Genomic DNA, 26719 nt, shown 5'->3' with positions numbered 1-26719 from the left:
CCAATTCAATATAATTTGTTTAATTAATTGAGGTTTACTTTTGAATAATATACCCTAACCTAAAATAACTTTCAGTGCTGTGAAAGACTGAGTTATTTGTCAGAAACTCAGCTACGCCAACTTTTGAAATGTTTTTCAAGTGCCAAACTTAAGTACTAGAGAATATATATTTTTTGACACAACCCAGCTGTGAGGTTGCATTCTTTCTGAAAAGACCGCTCTGTGGTGTTCCAAGCGTTATGGTAGTTGTGAAAGATTTATTTTCAATCAATTGTTGCTCATTGAAAGAAGTAAAGTTTAAATACTGGGAAGAGATAATATAATATCGCTTATTGTCACAAGTAGGCTTCAATGAAATTACTGTGAAAAGCCCCTAGTCGCCACATTCCGCGCCTGTTCGGGGAGGCCGGTACGGCAATTGAACCCACGCTGCTGGCATTGTTCTGCATTACAAGCCCGCTATTTAGCCCACTGTGCTAAACCAGCTTCAGTTGTTAAGCTATCCAAAAAGGGAAACACAACTATTATGGCCAGTGGCTAATTAGCACAAGACCAGCTCCATCTTTTCATTCAAAATGCAATTCTGTAGATTAGATTTAATGTAAAAAAAGAACAACTTGTAATAATCTCCCTTTGCTGACTTTGATGTTTTGTTTTGGGACAGTTTGCAAAGAAAAATGCTGAAGTGACGCATGCTTCCTCACTGGGTTACAACGGTGCTATCCTGCAAGCCCTTGCTGTTCATCATGCTTTGCAGGGGGAGTTGCAGAGGGACAAGTACTTGGATCAGCTCATCGGAGAAATGCATTTGGTTGAGAATGATGAAAAATCTCTGTCAGATGCAAAAGAGTGAGTACAGGTCTAGGGTGGCCTCTTGTGGCTAACTGCTTTATTTCTCTGGATAACTTGATATGAAATTCTTATGATCTTGTCAACATACGCAAGGGGTGACCTTGTTGAAGAGCATTGAATATTTAGGATCCATGATAAAATACAAATCTAATGTTTTCTGTCACGAAAGGCTAAAAATAAAGTGACAGAAATATATTACTGTGATATAATCCGTTTTCAAAAAGGTCTGTCATCTGATATTTTTAGTAAATGTTTTCTCTTTACTTTTGATTCCCCTTTTGCCTCCCACTGCACGTGTATTATGCCTCTTTCAAGTGTTAAATTCTTCCATGTATGAACCTAGACGGTGAATGTTGGCCAGGTATTGGAATTCAGAGGGAAATGTATACATGTATGTGCCACAAGTGTTCATGAGATCATATGATATTCCTTTCTATCCCAAGTAGCAACCCATCTTATGTTACTGGCACAGATTCTGGGTTAAATGGTCTTTCTGTGCTGTACTATTAAACCCAAGTTTACTTTTTGCAGACAAAATCAAACCTGGAACTTCTAATGTGCATATTAAAGTGTTCATTGTTAAAGACTTTTAAAGTCGAGTTTAAAACTCATTTTGCTTAAAAGGGGGGAATAACTGATCAACAAAAATGCAGTTAAATTCTGAGAATATGATAAAATCACTAAAACTTAAATTTAATCATAACCTAAATGACAACTCCCAATCTTTCAGACAGTTCACAGATATTGCTTTTTATGGGACTAATCTGGGTCACAATGCATAGATTAACTGCTTTTTATGGATTAATCTTGATCACAATGTATAAATTTATTGCTTTTTATGGATTTAATCTGGGTCACAGTGCATAGATTTTTATAAAATTAAGTGAATTTGAGGAATTTTTGTTTGATGTTTCAGCCAATTAAAAATAGTTCAAGATTTCCACGAGGGAACTGTTGCAGTCTTTCTTGGTATGTGACCCGAGTTAGATTTCTGGAGGATGAGGTAATGAATTGTTCGAGATTTCCACAAGGGAACTGTTACAATCTTTTTTGGTATGTGACCCAAGTTAGATTTCTGGAGATGAGGTCCTGAAAAACTATCATTCAGTACATTGCAGTCCTTAGTTCATTCCTAACTAGGAAAAAGCGGTGGCATTTTGATGTAGGATAAAGCGCATAGTTCAAGAAAGGTGAATTTCCGCAGCATTGAATAATACAATTCCACCCTTTTAAATTATCTCCCGACCTTTCATTCTACTCAGTCGCCGCAGCCTCCAGTGTGGCCAAAGCCAGGAGGAGAGAGTCTCAGCCTTGAAAATCTCTGCCAGTAATGAAGTGCTGTAAAGAGTCAGTGGGTCGGCCAGCATCTGTGGATGTGAAATTCATTTTTTCTGCAAACGCGCACATCCTTCTAAGTTTAAAAAACAGCCAAAAACTTGACATGATATTTTTTCTTTATTTTTTAATGGGATTTGGGCATCACTGGCAAACACCAGCATCTGGTGCCCATCCCTAATTGCCCTTGAACTAAGTGGCATGCTTGGTCATTTCAAAGGGCAGCAACAACCACATTGCTGTGAGTCTGGAGGCCATACTAGGACAGCAGATTTCCTTCCCTAAAGGATAGTAATGAACCAGATGGGTTTTTACGACAATCGACAATGGTTTTATGGTCACCATTCAACTTTTAATTCCATGTTTTTATTGAATTTAAATTCCACTATCTGTCATGGTTATCCTGGCTGTCTGGATTCTAGTCCACTGACAATACCACTATGCCACTGCCTCCCCTTTCTCTTGGTGGACGTATGTAACCACAGAAAGATAAAGTCTGCAAAGGCATATGGTTAGGTTAAGTGAGTGGGTATAAATTTGGCACATGGAGTATAATGTGGGAAAATGGGGTTGCCCACTTTGACAAGGAAAACAGTATTATTTAATGGTGTGACACTGCAGAATGTTGTGGTAAAGAGAGACGTGGGTATCCATTATACGGATCTCCAAGTCCGCATGCAGGTACAAGTAACTAAACACAAGCGAATGTTGGCCTTCAGATTAAGGAGATGGAATATAAAAGTAGGGAAGTTTTGCTGCAGAGATTTAGTGTTACCACACCTAGAGTACTGTTTGCAGTTTTGGTTACCTTAAGGAGGGACGTACTTGCATTGGAGGCTGTTCAGAGAAAATTTACTTGGCTGATTCCTGGGATGAAGAGGTGATATGGGGAAATGTTGAGCAGGTTGGGCCTATACTCTCATTGCAGCTTAAAAGAATGAAGGGTGATCTTATTGAAAAGATTCTGAGGCAGTGTAAATGCTGAGAGGATGTTTCCCCTCATGGGGAATCTAGAACTAGGGGGCACAGTTTCAAATTAAATGGTCTCCCATGTAAGATGGAGATGCAGAGAAATTTCCTCTGAGGATCCCAGAACACCGCTATTGTCACTTATCCCACTGATGTGTTGCTGGCCACTCAGTGGAGCCGTCCATTTTGACAAGTGAGGCGGGGGTTGGGACAGAGGAGGGAGCAGCGTAGTCCGACTCGAGGCCGGCTGTAGTGAACAGACACTGGTTTACTGACTGCTACCACTTTGTTCTCTGCTTGTTGAATTACAACAGCAAACATAGAACCATGGAAAAGTTACAGCACAGAAGGAGGCTATTCGATCCATGCCAGCCCAAGGACACCCAGGTGCCCTTTCTAATCCCACCTTCCTGCACCACCACAGCCCTGTAGCTTGCAACACTTAAGATGCAGATCCAGGTACTTTATTTTAGGGTCTATGCCTCCACCACTAATGCAGGCAGCGAATTCCATATTCCTAGTATCCTCTGCGTTAAAATGTTATTCCTGATGTCCCCTCTACACCTTCTGCTACTTATCTTGAATCCATGTACCCTGGTTCTAGAATTCTCCACCAAGGGAAAGAATTTTATCCTGTAAACTCTTTCACTTCCCCTCATAATTTTGTACATCTCAATTAAGTTACCCCTCAGCCTTCTTTGTCCCAAGGAAAATAACACCAACCTATCTGATCTCTCCTTGTGGCAACTCTTTGCTAGCCCTGGCAACATTCTTGTAAACCTCTGCACTCTCTCCGGAGCAATTGTGTCCTTCCTGTAATATGGTGTGCTGAAGGGCACACAGTATTCCAGTTGTGGCCTCACTGCTGTTTAATACAATTCCAACATTATATCCTAACTATACCTCTGCCAATGAAGGAGAGCATTCCATATGCTTTCTTTACAACCTTGTCTACTTTTAATGCTTAACTGCAGCCTTTAGGGATCTGTTTACTTGTACGCCAAGATCTCTCACTCACCTATCCCTCTTAGTATATTCCCATTTATTGTGTACTCCCTATAAATTTATGACCTCAGTGTTAAATTCCATCTGCGCCACTTTATCGTCCACTCCACCAACCCATCAACATTATTTGCAACACTGCGCACCACTCGGCCAATCTTTGTGTCGTCTACAAATTTCCCAGTCATGCCCCCCATGTTCGTACCCAAATCATTAATATGTAACACAAACTAAGGATCCCAACAACGAGCCCTGTGGAACACCACTTGAAACAACTTTCCATTTGCATGGGCAGCCATCGACCATTGCACTTTGTTTCCTGTTACAAAACCAACTTTTAAGCAGTGGGACAGCTTAGAGGACCAGCGATAGGTGGAGATTGACAAAGATGTTGTGGACAAAAAGACAAAGGGAATTAACCTGGTGATTACGACAAAGAAGGGTGCTGATAGTGGCACATTAAGAGATAGAATGTGTTAATGACAGAACAGGTAAGCAGTGTCAAAGGACAAATTTGAACAGGAACAGATAGTCATGATGGGGTGGGAGGAGAGGAAACACTGGCGAGGGAAAATCGGATTGATGGAAGAAATTAAAATAAATTTGAAGAAATAAAAATGAGGTGAAGGTGGAGGAGAGAGTTCACTCTCTGAAGCTGTTGAACTCACTGTTAAGTCGAGAAAGCTGTAACATGCCTAATCGGGAGGTGTTGTTTCTTCAGTTTGCATTGGGCTTCACTGGAACATTGCAGCATGCTAAGGACAGACATGTGGACATGAGAACAGGACAGTGAGTTGAAATGGCAAGCGACAGGAAAATCTGGATCCTGCTTGCAGATGGACTGAGGTGTTCTGCAAAGCGGTCACTCAGTCTGCGTTTAGTATCTGGGCTTAGGCTGAAACCTACAAGTACATAAAATAACATTCTTGCAAAGTATTTCAAAACACAAATTTTCAAATGACTTACTGATTTGATCTGTAACGTGAAATTTAAGACTGATTGTCACTATATTATTTTATTGCTTTTTTTTGTTGGAGTGTGGGGTCACATTACTTTTCAAGTGGTAAAATAGTTTACAAAGCACTGTTCCATTTTGCTTCCGTTTTGCTTCGTTTGACATGTAAACAATCCAGCAAGATCATAAATATAAAAGCAAATTACTGCGGATGCTGCAATCTGAAAACACTGGACAATCACAGCAGGTCTGATAGAATCTGTGGAGATAAATAGGAGCTAACATTTCAAGTCTGGATGACTCTTTGTCAAAGCAAGATAGAACTGGAAATGGGGTCAGATTTATACTGTAGTGGTGGGGCATGGAGCATTGGGGCTGGATAGGGGCCAGCGATAGGTGGAGATTGACAAAGATGTCGAGGACAGAAGAGAAAAGGAATGTAAATGGGGGTGATTAAGACTATGGAGGGTGCTGTTAGTGGTACATAAAGGGATTAGAATGTATGAATGGCAGAACAAAGGTGAGCAATGTGTCAAAGGGCAACTAGGAACAGATGGCCCAAGTGGAGTTAGGGGAGGGGGAACAATGGTGAGGGAAAAACAGATCAATGAAAATAAATTGATAGAAACAAAAATGGGGTGAAGGTGGAGGAGAGAGTTCACAGTCTGAAGTTGAACTCCATGTTAAATCCGGAAGGCTGTAACGTACCTAATTGGAAGATGAGGTGCTGTTCCTGCAGTTTGCGCTGGGCTTCACTGGAACATTGCAGCAGGCCCAGGACAGACATGTGGACGTGAGAGCAGGGTTCCAGGTTCGATTCCCGGCTTGGGTCACTGTCTGTGCGGAGTCTGCACGTTCTCCCTGTGTCTGCAGGATTTCATCCGGGTGCTCCGGTTTCCTCCCACAAGTCCCGAAAGATGTGCTGTTAGGTGAATTGGACGTTCCGAATTCTCCCTCAGTGTACCCGAACAGGTGCTGGAATGTGGCTCGGGGCTTTTTACAGTAACTTCATTTCAGTGTTGATGTAAGCCTACTTGTGACAAGAAAGATTATATTAAAAAAGTTTTAAAATGGCAAGCGACAGGAAAGTCTGGGTCCTGGCTGCGGACGGACTGGTGATGTTCTGCAAAACAGCCATCCAGTCTGTGTTTAGTCTCTCCAATGTAGAGTAGACTGCATTGGGAGTAGCAAATGCAATAGGCCAGGTTGAAGGAGGTGCACGTGAAACTCTGCCACACCAGAAAAGTGTTTACGGCCTGAGATGGTGAGCAGGTAAAGGGACAGGTGTTACACCTTCTCCAATTGCATGGAAAGGTGACATGGCAAGAGGGTGAGGTGTTGGACGTGCCGGAGGAGTGGACCAGGGTATCCCAGAGGCAAAGAACCCTGCAGAATGCTGACAGGCGGAGTGAGGGAAAGATGTGTTTGGTCGTGAAATCATGCTGGACGTGGCGAAACTGGCAGAGGATGATTCTTTGAATGCGGATGCTGGTGGGGTGGAAAGTGAGGACAAGGGGGAACCTATCCAGGACTCGCAGGTTTCCGACCCATCTCCCGCACCTCTGCCCTCACCCCCTCTCCTCCCAGGACCAGGATAGGTTCCCCCATGTCATATTCTGTTAGTATGGACTTCATCCTGTATTATGTGCACTAACTGCATTGAATGCTGAAATGCTGATTTCACTTTGGTGATTTGATACAAATTGATTGGTTGCAGTCTTGACGGTAAAGGAAGTAAGACAAAGGGAAGACTAATGTTTCTACCCACTTGAAATCTCAATTACACCAATTTGAAGTGGTATTGAAACATATGCATTTCACTACAGATTGTAAAATCAGTGCAATAGGTGCGTGATTCCTTGTTGCATAAAAATATCAGATCTTTGTCTTAAGCCACTCATCCCTGATGGTTGTCACAATAATATCTATAGATTTTTTTTTAAACCCAAATAGCCTTTATTTGCTGTGCAAAATTTGGACCCTGGAATGAATTTGTATCATATCATAGAATTTACAGTGCAGAAGGAGGCCATTCGGCCCATCGAGTCTGCACCGGCTCTTGGAAAGAGCACCCCACCCAAGGTCAACACCTCCACCCCATCCCTATAACCCAGTAACCTCACCCAACACTAAGGGCAATTTATCATGGCCAATCCACCTAACCTGCACATCTTTGGACTGTGGGAGGAAATCGGAGCACCCGGAGGAAACCCACGCACACACTGGGAGGATGTGCAGACTCCACACAGACAGTGACCCAAGCCGGAATCGAACCTGGGACCCTGGAGCTGTGAAGCAATTGTGCTATCCACAATGCTACCGTGCTGCCCCCTGCCATGCAATATGTATGCTGATGTCCGAGTACAAATTATGCATTATCCACACTGAGGTTTCCTGTAATTCAGCAAGAAATTCAAATCTGAGTACTTATTGTCAGTGTGATTTGTCTTTAATTCTAATATTTTAAGAGTATGAGATCCAGGTAACCAAGTACTCCATTCTTTGATTTTGAGGCCTAAATCTGGAAGTGCGAGATATAAGTTACACAGACAAACCAAACACTTAATTGCTTGTGGCAAGAATAAGTGTCTTCACTTTGCCAAAACCCTGCCCTTTCCACCACATAAGTGGATTAAAGACTTGTGGGATATATGCTTGTCAGGGCATGAAATTTAACATAAAACGGGGAAATTATCTGTCGAGTGCTAGGTCCCATTCTTGGAAACCCGTGAAAAGCTCCTTTACAAACACAACATATTCCTGCAGAGGGAAAGATTTATTGATTATTATAAAAAGTACACCACCATTCATTTCAATTTGTAAAGAAATTACCAGCTGTAAACGCCCATAGAATATATGGGATTGTTCTGTGGACCTGAACTATTTTGGTCCAGAAAACATGTTAAAGCTACTGTACAAATGGCACAATTAGTCGCCCGGTAAAAATGCAACCACTACATTGATGTTAAAGCTACTGTACAAAAGGCGCAATTAGTCGCCCGGTAAAAATGCAACCACTACATCAATGTAAAAATAAGCATATAATTTAAAAAGAAATTAAGTTAAACATCAGTTTGACTGTTAATTACTAAATGTTTCCAATTTGAATTTGTAATCTTTCATAATGAGTTTATTTTCTGAAGTGGATAGTTTGTCATGCCTCTGACTTGTGCCCGAAGACATTGGCCTTTAGATTTTTTTCAATCACTGCTACAGCAAATTCAAGTTCAATTGTTGAACTTCTTCAGTAACTTTTAATTAGTTGACGGTTGATATAGGTGGTGCTTTGCTCAATTTGAAGATGGCGGTACGCAAGTCTTGCTGCTGATTCTTGATGTGATTGTGGAGGAGGTAGGGCACGTTTTAAGGAAAACGTTCTGATAACTTTGTCTTATGAAGCTATCAACGTTGCCTAAATTAACCTTTCTTATGTCTCTTAATTGATTTTTCCACTGAAACCAACTGAGCTGCTGCTCGCCAGCACAAGGAAGATTTGTGTTAATGTTGGAAAGATATGTAACTTTTCCACTAAACGTATGTTGGTGTCTGCTGCGGAACAGAGTGCTTGTTTTCACTGAATTTGCTGGATTAAACTTGTTTGACTGCTCCGCTTTCTTGAGCTCATAGCGAACTTGACCACTGTTTATTTTGCCGATTTAGCATAAAATGTGAATTTGTGATTTTTGCTGTAAAAATGTGAAGCTTTTACAATTGTGAGACAATTTCTGTTGAGACATCTGCTTGGAACTGAGGGAGAACAATTTTCGGGACATCAGCACACACTGCCTGCCATATATGCTGTACTATTATCACTGATATGATTGATATACATGCATCCCAGGACTCTCAATTTGGACAAAAAACAAAGGCCGTAAAATTGGATTTTAAATATATCTGCAGATACTACAGTGACAATTATCAGGGATGACAGTAGCTAAAGACAAAAAATGTTTTTTTGTGTGACGAATCATGCAATTTTTGCACTTTTTACGCTTTAGTGAAATGCTAGGCCACTTCAAATTAGTGGAATTATTAGACTTCAAGTGGGTTGAAACATTGTTTTTTTATCCTTCCTTTGGGATGTTGCCCAGGAAAACCTGAGAAGGAGTGTAAACTTGTCCAGTATACTTAAATTGCTTTCAATGGGGTTTTGGGAGTGACATAACAATAGGTAAAGAGAAGCCTTTACCTACAGCTCACAAATATATATTTTTGAATTTGACTTTGTGTTCTTTGCATTTGTTGTCACATTCAAGTATTAGCCCAAAGCATCCGAGTAGTGGCAATCACAGACTGATTGCACTTCACTCCTTTTACCTACCCAGCGACACATTTCTCACCTCACTTGACCCAGGCCTGGTGAGAAATGTGCAGCAAGCATATCTGGTTTCTGAGGCCTTTCAGTGCCGGGCAGTAGCACTGGGGAGAATGAAGCCACTCCCACTTTATACTGCACCAGCTTCTGTAAACCAGGCAAGTTTATAGGATCTGAACCCAAGGATAAGTAAGTGGGAAGGATGACAGGGGCAGGTGAGGAGGATAGGTTGGATAGGGGGCATGAAGGATGTTTGGGATGGTAGTTGGCGTTCAAGGAGAGGTTGGGGGTTGAGGGGTTGTGGGCAGGGCAGGTGGTGGAAGAAACCAATGGGGGTTCAGCAGTGTAGTTAACTACCCAGGAGTTTGAAAGTTGTTTTAATTCTTCTAACATTTCTGGGTAACCGTTCTGCTAAGACAGAGTCAGAACCATCTGAAGTCTCTGATTTAATTCGATGTATTGTCTTGTTCCCGGTGCAGGATAATTGCCCATTGAAAAATTAAACTTCTGGGCAATTCCTGTGCAGTATTAATGGGAGGGCGGGGGCCAGTGCATCTTCTGGGGTACTGGAGTTTCCGTGCACACATGTTTTATGTTGCAGCTAGAAGATAAGTTTGTATGCACTGTCCGCATCCCTTCATTTATTTTATGAAATTCATGTTTCAAGAGGTGCAAAATTAATTTGATTTAATTTGCTACATGGTGAGCTGTCCTTGGAAGACTGTGTGTTGCATCTGCAAAGGAGGGCACTCTCTGATGGAATACTTAGTGACATTAGCAACAGTCTCCGACCATTGCTCTTTATCTGTGATGGTAGTGTAGCATGGAAGAGATGCAAAAGATTAATCTCCGTGCCAAATTCATGTTTATTTTCAATCTTGATCTTTTGAAATTTATTTTGAACTGTTAAAGGTTTCAGAAATTCTTAAGATAAAACTTTTTTTAAAAAAAAATTACTGAAGCTGCAAATCACAAGGAGTCAGCCTTGGGAAAAAAACAAATGTTTGGAATAGGATGTACTGTTTTCAAAGAATCCAGGGGTGAGGTTCTGAAAGAACCTTGAAGATGTGGTTTGCTTAAAAAAAATTCAATTTGTTTAATTTTCCACAATATCCTTCTAAAGATGCTTTGAAATAAATAACCAGGTTTTGCTTAACTTTATCATCTTTGTTGCACGTTTGGTAAATGGTTGTATTTGGGGATGTAGTGGGAGTGAAGGTATGAACAGTTTACAGAGCAAGATTCTAAAATATTGATCATAACATGCTGAGAAATTTGTTTTGCGTTCTAATCTTTTCCCTCCAGCAAAATGTTTTCTGAAGAACCCATGCAATAAGAGGGCAAATGCTATCCACTTAAAACATAATCCAAAAAGCTTCAAGTTGGGTTATAGTATAAGACAGTTGGATGCCCTCAAATTTCCTGGACTATTAAGATTGTTTTTCCATTTATTTCCCATCCTCCTGAAGGCAGTAACTCTTTTTGGGCAAGCCCTGGCTCAAGTGGCCTTTGTTGGTGTCGGATTATTTTAGCCGAAATGTACTCCATGCAGCTAATTGAATTCATGAGTGTTCTTTCCTGGAAGTGGAGTCCACTGTTTGTTTTGTGGCGATTTCACAATGTGAAGACTAGTGCAGGAAATACAAATGCCATGCTAATATGATGGCTAATAAAGTTGTGTGGTAACCTCTGTAGAGTGGCTTCACACAGTATCTGGTACATACACATTTATGGGACCTGGATGACCTTGCAGTTGGGTATTAGCCTAAAATACACTTCATTCCCCATCATCTTTCATCTTGATAGAGCAGAATATATAAAATTGTGTGTATGAAATGTACCCAATAAAGATCATTCCAGATTTGAAAGTTTGTTGACTTTTAGTCACTGCCCTTAAAAACTGAAATCATCTTTGGATAAGTTTGTAAAGCATATTTTGCTTAAAGCAGCACTGTTCAACTGTATGTCATATAATCCAAAATGTTAAGGTGATATCTGTACGACTGATGGTGCCTCTCCAGATCCTTTGTTTTTGTAATTTGTAGTTCAGCTTTCTTGCTTTGCTTGAATGCTAAAAATGTGTTCTAGTAAATTACTGAACAGAACGTATTACTCACAGACAGGGGAGCATCCTTTCTTGACATTAACATTTGGGAGTTTTACAAACAATTCCACCTTGCTGGAATTTTAAAGCATGAAGTTGTAACAATGAAGTAAAGAGTTTTTATTAAATGTAGGATAGTGATAACTTTCATTTCTACATTTAAAAAAGTCTATTTGATGGGCTGGCTTTGGTGTATTTAAGTATTGGCTCAAAGCATCTTCTGCAATGAATCTGAATATTTGAGAAGGGCACAAAGTAGCTGCTAAGTACAGTGCCTTACTTGCATAGAATACTCAAGTTAGAAACATTCCAGTCTGAGGAACTGTCTCTTTCCTAAATGGATTCCTCAATATTTCCTTAATTTTCTTCCTTTTTCAGCTTTCATGAGTTTCCCTACTGCAGTAGATTGAAGAAAATGAAAGCATTTTTATCCCGAACGGATGTTTCAAAGGAAGAGGTGGTTAATGAATTAGGTAAAATATGCTTCTATTACCTCAATTGTTCTGTACTAAGCCGTAGTTTTATTTATTTTTTTAAGTGTATTAACTTTAGCAAAATTAAGAGAGAGGAAAGAGAACTGTGCCAGCTGGAAGGAAAATAATTAGTTGTAGGAGTTCAAATAGCAGCTGTTTCCTGCCAAACTCTGTTTTCAGCAATTTAAAGCAAAGTTTTTGCTGCCCCATTGACTCTTTCACCTATTTGTTGACATCTAATTTTATAAATTTATGGTATGAATTTTGCTCCGGATCTCATTACAGCCTTAGTCCAAACATGGACAAAAGTTTTGAATTGTAGAGGCAAGTTAGTGACTACCCTTGACATTAAGATAACATTTGACAGTGTGGCATCAAAGAACGCTGGAGCAAAGCTCTCCATTGGTTGGAGTCATACCTAACACAAGCAGATGGTTGTGGTTGTTGAAGAGCATTCATCTCTACCCCATTTCATTATTGCAGGAGTCATAGAATGGCTACTGCATAAAAGAAAGCCATTTGATCCATCTGGTGCTGGTTCTGTGCGAAATCAAAACAGCTAGCACCACTCTCCAGCACTTTCCATGTAGCCCTGCAAATATTTCTTTAGTACGACAAGGCTCATCTGGAGTTTGAATCTAGAATGTGTCTCATTCCTTCAGTGAAATTGTTATAAGGAAAAATTGTACCCTAAGACCAGTCAGTCACCAGTGACAGCCATAGCTGAAATTGGACTTGATCTCACAACTTTCTGACCCTGAGCCAATGCCAACCCTGTGTTTCTAAGAGTAGTGTCCTCTGCGCAATTATGTTCATCATCTTCATGGATAACCTCTCCCTCCATAAGATTAGAAGTGGGGCTGGTAGCTGATAAATGCGAAGTGTTCAGTTAATGTTATCATTAACTCTGCAGATAATGAAGCAGTCTAATCTTGCATGCAACAGGATCTGGGCATTTTCAGGCTTGGGCTGATAAGTGGCAAGTAACATTCCTGGCACATATGCCAGGCAAGGATCGTCCTCAACAATGTAGAATTTAATTACCTTCCTTTGATATTCAATGGCATTAGCATCATTGAATCCCCACCATCAACATCCTAGGGGTTACCATTGACCAAAAACTTGACTGGATCAGCCACGTCAATAACGTAGCTACAAGAACAGGTCAGAAGCTGGGTACTCTGCAGTGAATAACTCTCCTCCCGACTCCCCAAAGCTGTCCACCATCTACAAGGCACAAGTCAGGTGTGTAATGGAATACTTTTTACTTGCCTTAATGAGTGGTGCTCCAATAACACTTGAGCTTGGCACCATCCGGGATAATTAACTGGCACTCCCTCCACCACTGCATTATGATTGCCACATATACCAGATGCAATGCAGACATGTGCTAAGTTTCTATGATAGCACCTACCAAGCCCTCAACCTCTACTGCCTTGAATAACAACGGCAGTGGGCACATAGACACGTCACCATTTGCAAGTCACACACTAGTCTAACTTGATAGTTTATTGCTGTTCCTTCCTGGTTGCTGGGTCAGAATCCTAGAACTCCAAATCTAGCGGCACTATGTGTGTACCTACACCAAATGGGCTGCAGCGGCTCAAGAAGGCAGCTCAATACCACCTTCAAGGTCATTTGGAGATGGGCAATAAATAATGGCCTTACCTGTGGCAGCCACAAGTCATGAACATATAAAATAAAGATCAATGTCATTTTGGGTCACCATTAATCCTGATTTTGGAAACGGCATGTTTTTGAGATTTACAATATTCCTAACAGCAACAGTTGCTCTTGTCTAATGTAATTAAATTTGTTTATGATCATGAGAAGCAGGCAAACATATTGCTGAACAAGGGCAGCACGGTGGCGCAGTGGAAGCACTGCAGTCTCACGGCGCCGAGTTCCCAGGTTCGATCCCGCCTCTGGGTCACTGTCCGTGTGGAGTTTGCACGTTCTCCCCGTGTTTGCGTAGGTTTCGCCCCCACAACCCAAAGATGTGCAGGTTAGGTGGATTGACCACGCTAAATTTCCCCTCAATTGAAAAAAATGAATTGGTACTCTAAAAAAATTTTTTTAACCTATTGCTGAGCATCAAAATATTTAATCAACCAAGGATATTCGTGTTCAAACCATGCAATAAATATCTCTCCCTTCTAAGATTATTAATTACCAATGCCTTTTATGTAAGACTTCCATACTCTGCCTTGCACCTTTTTTCACATTTCAATATGCACTGGGACATTGATTTTGCTCCCCAAGGTTATGCTTTTGTGATTAATGTTTGCCATTTTATAATTTAAACTGTGACATAAAGGTATTTATAATTATGTGGGCATTTTCAATAAGTTCCATAATTAACTAAAAATGCTCCACTTGGGTATACCCTGTACAGTGCTTTGTGTTTGTACTCAAGATGTCATCTCTATGTATTGAGCTTATAAGGTTTGCATGGCTTTTGTTTACTTTAGGGAACGGAATTGCAGCTTTTGAATCTGTGCCAACTGCTATTTATTCCTTCCTGAGGTGCATGGATCCTGATCCAGAAATTCCAGAAAAGTACAACGGACTTGAAAGGACAATAATCTACAGTATTTCACTTGGTGGAGACACTGATACAATTGCCACCATGGCAGGAGCAATTGCTGGGGCATATTATGGCAAAGATCATATACCACAGTCTTGGCAGAAGAGCTGTGAAGCCTATAAAGATGCAGAGTATTTTGGGGAGAAATTGTATGACTTGTACTGTAATCGCCTAGCCTCCTCTCTAAAAACAGGATAAAATAAATTTAATGGGGATGTGCTTTTGTTGGTGAAATATAAATAATGAAATTGCAAATGAAAAATATAGTATTCTTGACAAAATGGGTCAATTCTGCATCTAATGGTTCAAGAAATTTTTTTTTTTGAGTCACCGTTTCAAATTGTCAATTTTGTTTCTAACTTGAAATAATTGTGCTGAACTGATTCAAAGAAGCCTCAATTGTAATTGTTTAATCTCCTATTTGATTCATCCACAAACACTAGAGTAAGGAGCATATGAATAGTACAACTTTTTCTTAAATTGAATTTGTCACACTGTCTCATATTAAGGATCTGTTGAATATTGGTGGTTTTATCTGGTCCTTCAGTCATTCAGCCGTTGCTACATTTGCAAGGATAGCACATCTGTGAATCTATCATTGCTTAAGTGTCCTGTTTAATGTCTTTATCTTCAGGTTTGTTGCTTAACAAGCAGAATATGATGACACCATTGCTGAGCCTGAACATTATATTGTCTTGCCTAAATGTTGCTGGCTGTTTGCCGGTTTTATGACATGAATCTGGGGTTAGGGGTTACCCAAACTTCTTTAGGTGAGGGTTGTTTGCTAACTGATATACTAAGACCAGGACTTTGTAGTATTGCCTTGCATTACTTTGCCACGTTACATGGCAACTGAATATAAACCACTTTGTATAAGTGCATGATAATTGGGCAGCACGGTAGCACAGTGGGTAGCACTGTTGCTTTACAGTTCCAGGTTCAATTCCCGGCTTGGATCACTGTCGGTGCAGAGTCTGCACGTTCTCCGTGTCTGCAGGGTTTCCTCCGGGTGCTCTGGGGCGGGATTCTCTCCTACCCGGCGGGGCGGAGGATCCCGGCGCCGAGGAGCGGCGTGAACCACTCCGGCGTCGGGCCGCCCCAAAGGTGCGAAATCCTCCGCACCTTCAGGTGCTAGGCCAGCCCTGGAGTGGTTTGCGCCACGCCGGCCGGCGGGGAAGGGGCTTGGCGCCACGCCAACCGGCGCCAAAGGGCTGCCGGCGTGATTTGGCGCATGCGCGGGAGTGCCAGCGTGTGCTGGCATCATCCCAGCGCATGCGCAGGGGGGATCTTCTCCGCGTCGGCCATCGCGGAGGTCCACAGCGGCTGATGCGGAACAATATAGTGCCCCCACGGCACAGGCCCGCCCGTGGATCGGTGGGCCCTGTTCGCGGGCCAGGCCACCGTGGGGGCATCTCCCATGCCGCCAGGTCCCGCCGGTAAGGACCTACTCTAATTTATGCCGGCGGGACCGGCAAAAAGCGGGCGGCCACTCGGCCCATCACGGACCAGAGAATTCCCATCCTCGGCGCCGGAGAATTCGGCAGCCGGCAGGGGTGGGATTCACGCCGCCACCCGCCGATTATCCGACCCGGCGGGGGAGTCGGAGAATCCCGCCCCTGGTTTCTTCCCACAAGTCCCGAAAGATGTGCTGTTAGGTGAATTGGACATTCTGAATTCTCCCTTCGTGTACCCGAACATGCGCCAGAGTGCGGCGACTAGGGGCTTTTCATAGTAACTTCATTGCAGTGTTGATGAATGCCTACTTGTGACAATAAAGATTATTATTATTATTATAATTGGATTGCCCATCTAAAATCTAACTGAAGTCCTGTCTGATTACCCAAGAGTGGAGTTCAACTGTTGTGTATATAAAATATAAAATATCACAAACAGATCATTCAGCCCATCGTCCTGGCAATGAGCTACCGGGCCTAATACATTTTTCAGTTCTCAGTCCATTACCTTGTAGGATACTCAAATACATATCCAAATGTTTTTTTTTAATGCAGTGAGGGTTTCTGCCTTTCCAACCCACTCAGGAAATGAGTTCCAGAACCTCAGCACCCCCTCAGTGAAAAGGAATCCCCTCAACTCTTCTCTAGTCTTGCTGCCAGGTGTTGTTAGTAATATTGTTGAAGCTCGAACATATAAATGAAATGAACCGACATCCCACAAAACAAGTTTAAAATCATCAGAGAGCTCCTTTATCATTAACACTTTTCGCAGAAAAAACAGTAGTTTCACCACGCAGATGGCCTTTCCTTTCTCTCCAGAGCTGTAATTTTGTAATACCTTTCCTAGATTTTCCTTTTTTTCCCTCCAAACATTTATCCATTTTCCTTTTGAAACCATTATCAATTCTGCTTCAATTCAAAACCAAAATACTGCAGGTGCAAGAAATCTGAAATACAATTGCTGGAAATAATCAGGTCAGGCAGCATCTGTGGAGAGAAACTGTTAATGTTTCGGCTCGATGAGCCATCATAACGGATTAGTCTATCACCTGTTTCTGGTGCGGTATTCACTGCTTTGTGTGTTGTGTTGGTGGCTCATGTAAACATACCTCCTACCACTGTCATTTTTAATAACTCACTAACCAGCAGAAATATTATTTCTGATTTATGTTATCAAAAACCCTTCATATCTTGGAATATCAGATTACCTCAGCTTTCTCTGTTCTGGTGAAAGTAGCCCCAGTTTCCTTAGACCTGTCCTGTGATTAAAGCCACTCACCCCTGACATCTTGGTAAATTGCTTTTATACCATCTCAAAAGTTGCATGTCCAAACATGGACACTATTTAATTACAGCTCAACTAAGATTTGTATAGATTTAGTACTACTGCTTTGCTTTTGCACAGTAAGCCTCTTTTTATAAACTTGGGAATCTTGTATGTTTTTTCCTGAATAGTTTTATCAACTTGACAAAACAGTTAAAAAATGAGGACATCACTGGCTTTCCCTTGTGAATTAAGATTTCAGCCATTGTCATCCAGGTAATTTAAAATGTATTCTCTAATCTAGCCCATAAAACATGTTTCTTCATTATTAAAACAAATCTACGAAATTATTTGCACTTCAATAAAGCTTTTTCCCTTAATTGTGAATCCTTTAAAAAAAAAAAGCAACTTGCCTGAAGCAGGCTTGATGGTCTGAAATTGTTTCTGTGTAAAGTTGAGAATACAGTGTGACAGGATAAGATGTTTGTCCAGTCTGTTGCCATTGTCTGCCGTTTGTGTTAAATTCTAGAGAATAGCAACTTAGGAAAGTGTGTTTCCAGCCAGCAGTTACAGTAAAACCAGGAAATGCTTTTCATATTAAAATGCATTAATAATGTATTGAAAAATCATTTGTGATTACTAGTCTCCAGAAGACCTATTTCATGTAAATATACATAATACATCCTTATACCAAGAAAATGTTGGTTTCTCTTTGGTTTCAAACTAATGTGTTTTTTATGTGTTCCTCACAAATATCCGAGCTACAGCTTAAACCAAATCTCAATGCTGTTGAGCTTTTTATCTTCCACCATTTCCAGCTGTGAACCATTGCAGCACTGAAACTTGTAATAAAAATGCTGGCAGGTCTGGCAGCCTCTGGGGAGAGTGAAATAGTTAACTAACGCTTCAGTCATTGACATTTCCTCAACTGGGAATGGTTAGAAATGGTTTTTATAAAATAAAATGGGGACGAGTGGAAAAAGGGGGACCCTTTGATAGGATTAAAATGGGAGTCATTAAATGGTAAAAGAGTGGCGCAGAGCGAAAGGAAGTAGTAATGGGACAATAAAGAAACAGTTGTGTCCAAAGTAAGTGAATGGCAGGATGCTAAACAGCTGCTGTACAGAAAAGGAAACCAGATGAGACAGAGATAATGGTCTGCAACTTTTGAACTCCTATGTTGGGCGCAGAAGGCTATAAAGTGCCTATTTTAGTGCTTCCTAAATGTTTTCCCACTGTAACCCCTTTTTAATGCTTGACGATTGGTGCACCCCAAAGTTAGAGCATGGAGGGGAGTTGTTGAGCAAATGGCTTTGTCTATAATAGTTTTGAACATCATGATGGGGCCTTGGAGCTAAAAATCATGCACTCGTGTATAATGAAGCCTCAGAACCAATCCCAGTTTTTGCCCGCCGTTCGCTATTGGGTTCCACTACAGATGCTTCCTAGGAAGTTCTTCATTAGCCAGTTGGAGCCCTGAACTGAATGGTCCATCAGGGAACTGAAAGAATGAAAAATTAGGGCAGGTAAAATCTTTCTATTGATTAACCGGTGGAAAAATATCACGTCCTGGCCAGAGTCTCTGTTCAACAGTTACCATTGTTGCCTCTGAGCACTCAACCCCCAAACGATAGGGTGGCAATGACGCACAGCTTTTTGGTGTGCTTAAATTGTGGTTTATGTAGCGTTCAATTATTCTGCGTTTTGAGAGTTCATTTCTAATGCTCACTGTGCTTGAGTAGTTAAGCCTGGATGTGGATTCAAATAAGCAAACAAACTTGAGAAGCTGCAAAGCTTGAGAAAGCAGACATTCTAAACCACTGTGAATGAATGCCTGTTATACATATATAGGCTGGTGCATCATCTCTGCATAACTCCGAGATACAAAATAAACAACAGTTTGTACCCTGAGAAATGCTGTAGCTCTTTGTTTCTGAATGCTAAAGGATTTAAATTGTAGCTTGTGTGACCATAAAGCTCGCAATCAAAAATGTATAGATATTTGTTTAAAAGTGCAGAATTTCAAATGTGATTAAAACCATTAAATTTAGTGCCCTAGTTGTAGGTTGTCTTCTGATGCCTATGCTTTTTGAAAACTGTTACAAATTGTATAGTGATAGATTTGGTTCCAATGTCAAGGTTATCAATTGAAATGACTAATGATGGTAGGAAATAGTGTATCTACTCACTTCCAAGCTATCATACAAAATTTCTGGTTCCCTCTCTTGATGTACCAGGAAAAAGAATCCCGCCCTCCTACTTGTGCATTGGTTATTAACTGCAGCAAGAGTACTGAGCAAGTAGACTCTCCTGGTGAAATATGGATGCATGAAGGCAAGCACAACCATATATGGAATGCTCTCTTAATAATTCTATTAAGTTGAGTGCACGGTCAAAATGTTAGTGGATATGAATTTGACTAGGATTATTTTTCCTCCCCTGCAGAAAAGCAGAAATTCCACCTGGCAGGTTGGGAATGAATTGATAAACAATTTTCTGCTATCATTCGTAGCTTCAAATAATGACCTTGTCCTTAGACTCAAACCTATTACTATCCAATTCTATAGCAGCTTTCAAAAAGCATAAACGTTAGAAGATAACTCCATTTGACTGAATGTACAATGTGCACACAACCACATAGATCAGTGTCACTCGCGCATCTGGTTGTGATCCTAGACCTAGCCTGTGCTGCACTTAGCAGACAATGCAAGTACTTGGAAGCTAACAGTTCATAGAATCAACAATGCAGTTCTAGATGTACGCAGTTTACGTTTTCATTCCACCACTGAATATCTTAACAGTTGAGGGAAGGAAGAAGAAACGCCATAGAAAGTAATCCATAAAGTTCATGTTTTGTGGCATTCTAGCTCAATCTTTTCCCCTTATCCTATTGTTACAACCCTAGCTGCTGTTACCATTGGACAGTCAGGTCTCAGAATGAAACCCTGGCTCAATAGATTAACTTTTTTTTTTTTGTTTAGACATGGATGAACAGAGACAAAGTATTACCAATTAACTTTTCACAAAAGAATAAAACATTTATTAAACAAAAATATAATTATAATACACTACTGCCTTACTCCCCCTACACCTTAATGGATATATACAATTATAAGGATTAAACGAGTTGCAACATATCTTAAATTCTAATGTTCTCATCAAGTATACAGTTCATGACTTGTGGTGGCCATGACCTGAGTGGTTGCACATTTGGTGGCTTCTGCTCACTGTGGTTTTTTGGTATGTCCCCACCCTAATGGTGTGATGTTTAATGGCAACGGGTGCATGAGTGCCCAGGGAATGTAATACTCCTCTGGTGTGTTCTTTTTAACCTTTTATTGTCACAAGTATGAAGTTGTGACTCATTGGTCAAGGAGTGCCACACGGAAGAGACAGCAACTGGAGCAAGAAAGTTTCTGTGGTGCGACACAGGAGAAGATGGTGGCAGTCAAGGAGCAGTGTTGGCTGCACAGTGGTCTATGGAGCAGCTGGTGGAATTCTTCAATAGCAAATTTCAGCAGCGGAAGGAGGAGGCCTCTGAGGATTTGACCAAGATTTGGTGGAGCCGCTTAGGGTTGTGATTGAGCGGGTGGAGCAGAGGCAGGAGGTTCATGGCCTGGTGATCCAAAAGGTGGAGGGGTCAGTGAGTGAGCATGAGGATCAGTGACTGCTGGAGGCGGGATTGTATTGAGCAGCCAGAAAAGGCTGAAGAAGAAGCTGGAGGACTTTGAGAATCGCTCCAGGAGGCAAAGCCTGTGGATTGTGGGGATGCCCGAAGGGGCAGAGGCTGCCAATATATGGCGAGCATGTTGGAGGAGCTGATGCAGGAGGGGGCCTTTGGCCGGCCCTTTAGAGATGCATCGAGTGCACGGGGCGCTGAAGAGACCGCAGGTGGGGAGCTGCCAAGGGCGATGGTGGTGGGGCTGCATCGTTCTTTGATAAATGAGGTGGGCGAGACAGACCAAGAAGAGTACCTGGGAGTGGAGTGAGCTGCGGATTTGCCAGGACCTAGGTGTGGAGTTGCCCAAACGGAGGGCCGGGCATAACCGGATTAAGGCCGCCCTTACAAGAAGGGGATGAAGTTTGGGGTTTTGTACCCTGCCCGCTTGTAGATGACGCACCAAAAGCAGTTTTATTTTGACTCGCCGGAGGAGGCGATGGACTTTGAAGGACCATGGACTTGGAGGAGTGTTAGAACACTGAAATTTGGGGTGTGGTTCTGTTTAAATTATGGGGCACATTGAGTGGGTGCATTGGGGCAGGTTACGATGGGGGAGCAGTGAGATTGACTGTGCCTTTTGTTTTCCTTTGATGATTGTTTGGAGGGACGGATTGGGGAGATGAGGGGTAGTCAAAGGCCTCGGTCAGGGGCCACCATGCTAGCTCGGTCGGCTTGTTAAAGAGAATAAAGTGGGGGGTTGTCAGGAGGAAGGTGCAGGGGAAGGGGCAATGGGTTGGTTCTTTGTTGGAGGGCTGCTGACATGGGTGTGGTTGGTGTGTCGCAGTTGGGAAGGGTGAGGACGGCGGTCATCTTGGGGTGGGCCTGGAAGAGTGGTTGACGTGCGCTGGGGTAGCTGGCTAATGAAGGGTTATGGCTGATCGGCAGGGAAGGGGATGAGGAGCCCCCCCCAACCAGGATGGATACTTGGAACGTGCCAGGGTTGAATGGGCTGGTTAAGTGGTCGCATGTTTTTGTGTGCTTGAGTTTGAAGGCAGACGTTGAGTTTTGCATGAGATGCACCTGTAGTTGAGGGCCAGGCGAGGAAGGGATGGGTGGGGCAGGTTTTCCACTCGAGGTTGGACATGAAGATAAGGGGGATGATGGTGCAGGTCAGTAGGAAAGTGGCTGTTGAGGTGGGAAGCATTGCAGCTGATCCGGGATGGGAAGTGCAGGATTGTGATGGTCAGTGGGAAGCTGGAGGGGATGCCGGTTGTCCTGGTGAATATTTATGCTCCAAATTGGGGCAACGTGGACTTTGAGGTGGGTGTTGGGGAAGATCCCAGAACTGGCCACACATCTGTTGATAACGGGTGGTGATTTTAACATGGTTATGTATCGGAGGATTGACCGACCAAGTCGTCAATGGTGTCGGTGGTGGCTGGAGATCTGAAGGGATTCGTGGACCTGTGGAGGGGTGGACCCATGGAGGTTTGGGAGGCCGAGGCGAAGCAATTCTTGTACTTCTCACATGTACTAGGTGTACTCCCAGATCGATTTCTTTGTGATAGACCAGGCGCTGCTGGGGCTGATGGCCGACCCGGAGTATTCGGCAATTGTGGTTTCTGACCTCGCACTGCACTGAGTGAATTTGTGGGCGCCACAGGGGGAGGCCCAATGGCCGCAGTGGAGATGGAGTTGTTGGTAGATGAGGGTGTGTGAGAGGGTGAGGGTGTCATTCAAGGGTATGTGGAGGGGTCTGACAAGGGGGAAGTCTCGGCCACCATGCTGTGAGAGGCACTTAAGGCGGTAGTTAGGGGCAAATTTATTTTGACCCGGGTGCATAGGGAGCGGGTGAAACTGGAGGAGAGAGCAAGGCTAGTAGATGGGATTTTGAGGGTGGAGCGGAGGTACTCGGTGCCAGAGGAGGAGTTGTTAAAGGAAAGACTGAGGCTCTAATTGGAGTTCATGTTGTTGTCTACGGGGAAGGCGGTATGGCAATTGGGGAGGGCCAGAGGGGAGGTGTACGGGTACGGGGGAAAGTTGAATAGGACACTGGCCCACTAGTTAAGGAAGCAAGCAATGGCGAGGGAGATTGTTCGGGTGAGGGATGAGATGGGTAAGATGGTGTCAGACCCAAAGGGAGTAAATGGGGTATTTGAGGCCTACAGAAGGCTGTTTGAGTCGGAGCCTCAGCTGGGGGAGGAGGGTATGAGGTGGTTCCTGGATGGGTTGGAGTTCCCTATAGTGGCGAGGGTGCAGGGATTGGGGCCCCAATCAAGCTGAGGGACGTGATGGAGGGCATTGGTTTGATGCAGGCAGGGAAGGCCCTGGGGCTGGACAGTGGAGGGTCAGTGGAGTTTTACAGTAAGTTTGGTGTGGAGTTGGGGCCCCTGTCAGTGAGGCAAGGGGTAGGGGGGAGCTCTTCCCCCTCACATTGTCGCAGGCATCCATTTTGCTGATTTTGAAGAAAGGCAAGGAACCGGAGCAGTATGGATCGTACTGCATGATATCATTGCTTAATATGGATGCAAAGTTGTTGGTGAAGGTGTTAGCAAAGGGATAGAGGATTGTGTGCCGGGGATGATGGGGGAGACCAGACAGGATTTGTGAAGGGGCGGCAGTTGTCGGCAAATGTGCATAGACTTCTTAATGTTATTATGACTCCCTCGAAGGGGCAGGAGGTAGAAGTATTAGTGGCAAAGGTTCCGGAGAAAACGTCCCATCGGGTGGAGTGAGCATATTTGTTGGAGATGCTGGGTCGCTTTGGGTTTGGCTAGGGGTTCGTGGAGTGGGTTCAGCTGTTGTATAGGACGCCGATGCCTCGTGTCCTGACGAACAGGATGAGTTTGGCGTACTTTCGCTGCATCGGAGGACGAGGCAGGGGTTTCTGGTGTCCCCGTTGCTTTTTGCTTTGGCAATAGGGCCGCTGGCAATGGCACTTAAGGTGTCGAGGGGTTGGAAAGGGATTGAGCTGGGGTGGGGTTGCTGAACAGAGTCTCGCCGTATGCGGACGCTCTTGTTAGATATCTTGGACCTGGTAAACATCTTCAAAAGAGTCATGGAGATCTTTTGAGGGTATAAATTGAATATGGGGAAGAGCTAGGTGTTCCCGATTAATGCTAGAGGGCAGGAGAGGAGGCTTGGGGAGTTGCTGTTCCAGGTGGTGGGGGTGAGTTTTCAGTATTTAGGAATCCAGGTGGTGCGGAGTTGGGCACAGATACATAAATTGAACTTGGCACGGCTGGTGGAAGTGGAGTGGATGAAGGTGGATTTCAAGAGGTGGGATGTGTTGCCAGTGTCACTGGCTGCACAGGAGTCAATGGTTAAAATGGCGGTGATGCCCAGGTTCTTGTTTGTGTTCCAGAACCTTCCCATCTTTGTCACCAAGTCCTTTTTAGGAAGGTAAACCAGACAATTTTGTTTGGGGAGGGAAGACCCTGCTGGTGAGGAGGGTGTTTTTGGAGAGGTCGGGGGGGGGGGGGGGGCTAGCGTTTCCGGGTTTGATGAATTATTATTGGACGGCGAACATTGCAATGGTGAGGAAATGGGCATTGGAGGAGGGGGTCAGTGTGGGGGTGGATGGAGGCTGCGTTGTGTAGGGGGGTGGGTCTGAGGGGACTGTTGTTGGCGCCCTTTCCTCTCCGGTCTGGTACTCCGTGAGCACACTGGTGGTTTCAGCATTGCAGGTGTGGTGCCAGTGCAGGCAATATTTCGGGTTAGAGGGAATGTCGTGAGCGCTGATATGCGACAATCATAGGTTTGTACTGGCGGGGCTGGATGCAAGGTTCTGGGAGAGACGGCAGGTGGGGGTAGAGTACTTTAGGGACTTGAGCTGCCCAAAGGGAATGGTTTCCGATACCTGCAGGTGAGAGATTTTGTGAGGGGAGAGATGCTGTCCTTCCCAGGGCTGCTGCCTCCGGTGTTGCAAGACGAGCTGTTGTCGGAGGATGATATTGGGGAGGGGAGAGTGTCAAACATTTACCGAAATTTGAGGGAGGGGGCTCAGGTGGAGGAAATCGAGCGTAATTGGTGGGGGGAGGCACGGGCCGGGTTGTGGAAGGAGGCCCTGCGGTGGGTGAATGTGTCCGCGGTTTGCGAGGTTAACCCTCAACCAATTTAATGTGGTGGATCAGGCCCACATGACGGTTATGAGGAGGAGCCGGTTCTTTGCAGGGGTGGAGGATAGGTGTGGGCTGTGCGCGGGGCGGGGAGGTGTCTGCAAATCCCGTTCATGTGTTCTGGATGTGTCCGAGGTTGAGGGGGTTCTGGTGTTGGTTCTTGGATGTGATGTCCGAGATTCTGGGTGTGGTGGGGGTGGTCCTGAGTCTGGAGGTGGCAATATTCGGCAAGTCAGGAGTCCAAGTTCGGAGAGAGGCTGATGTATTGGCCTTTGCCTCACCGATAGCCTGGAGACAGAACTTGTCAGGCTGGCAATCCTCGGAGCCACCAAAGACGGGGGTATGGGCGAGGGACCTGGCAGAATTCCTGCATTTGGTGAAGATCAGGTTCACATGTCGGGGTGGGGGGGGGGGTGAGGAGGGCGAGGAGGGGTTCACCTGGAGGTGGAAACTGTTCACTGATTACTTCAAGGTGAGTTGGGGGGAGGGGGGAGATAAGGGGAGAAAAAATAGGAAGGTGGGGGGGGGTGTTGGTATCGGCGGATGTTGGGGGCCTGAGGTTTCTATTCCTGTTGACGTTTGGTCTTCTGAGATTTTCGTGTACATATGTGAAATGCCTTTAATAAAAATATATTTTTAAAAAGTGTACAAGTGCACAGTCCATGTCAACCAACATCAAAATATGGTCAGACAGACAATGAAACCAAGTAACAGATGCCACCCAATATAATTTCTGTGCATTTCCTATCAAATCGTAATTGCTTATCACACTGAGTCAGTTGATATCATTGGTACTCTGACTTCCACATGAGTTTCCAAACGCTACTCTAAAAAAACATGTCTCCGAATCTTCCAAACAAAGCTTTCTCTCAGATGTCTTCACCAAGGATCTAATTCCAGAATTTCAGACTCTCTTTTAGGTATTATTCTGCAATATTAATCCAGTAATGAAGTCATTATGCATTCATTGTAGGTTATTTCACATGCATTCAAGATTCCACACAATTTCTCAGGTACCCAGCCATGCCAACAGAACACTACTGCTTTACAGGCTGTATGAAGATGTTCTTCTGGAAAGTGTGCTCCGTTGCCCTGTCCAGCTGCTTCTGGGTCCATCTCAAAAGTAACCTCAAATGTTATTTCTAACCTGGGGTGACTAAGCAACAACTTAATTTTCCTTTAAACCCTGTTTCTTTCACATTGTAACCCATTTAATTACAATGAAGACACAGTTTAAAGTGACCAAAACCCACAGACATGCATGCACCTTTGTTTAGCATGAAGCTAACTAAAGTTTTAACCTTTGTACAGAAAAACAATATTAACCTTACTTAAAGATATTCCTGGTTTCTAATGGCCACAAATACAAATTACCTAAAACTACAGTTACCTGACACTTATGCTGAAGTTGATAGCCCTGACTGAATTACAGTTCCTTGGGTATAGAGAGCCACTGATCCTTTGCCCTGGTGCTCATTTTTCATTCTTTTGGGTTTTGGTGAGATAATTCTTTTTCCTAGATTGATGGTGAATTGAAAATGTAAACTTAAGCCATTTGTGAGATGAGAGACTATGTAGGATTATGAAAGTAATGGAAATTGTGGCAATCAACAAGAAAATGCAATATTAA

General features: G+C 43.3%; 1 protein-coding gene across 1 annotated transcript in view; it reads left to right on the top strand.

Moving 5' to 3' along the window:
• Positions 1-18009, top strand: part of adprs (ADP-ribosylserine hydrolase) — a 46114-nt gene extending 28105 nt beyond the window's left edge. Inside the window, exons 4-6 of the mRNA XM_072501135.1 lie at positions 665-849; positions 11911-12005; positions 14477-18009. Coding sequence (XP_072357236.1) covers positions 665-849; positions 11911-12005; positions 14477-14790 — 594 coding nt within the window. The 3' untranslated portion in view covers positions 14791-18009. The remainder of the gene's footprint in view (positions 1-664; positions 850-11910; positions 12006-14476) is intronic.
• The last annotated feature ends 8710 nt before the right edge of the window (positions 18010-26719 follow it).

Source organism: Scyliorhinus torazame, chromosome 1 (genome assembly GCF_047496885.1).
Source record: "Scyliorhinus torazame isolate Kashiwa2021f chromosome 1, sScyTor2.1, whole genome shotgun sequence".
Lineage (NCBI taxonomy): Eukaryota > Metazoa > Chordata > Chondrichthyes > Carcharhiniformes > Scyliorhinidae > Scyliorhinus > Scyliorhinus torazame.
The sequence above is the reverse complement of the archived record's forward strand: the minus strand, read 5'-3'. Positions and strand labels throughout refer to the sequence as shown.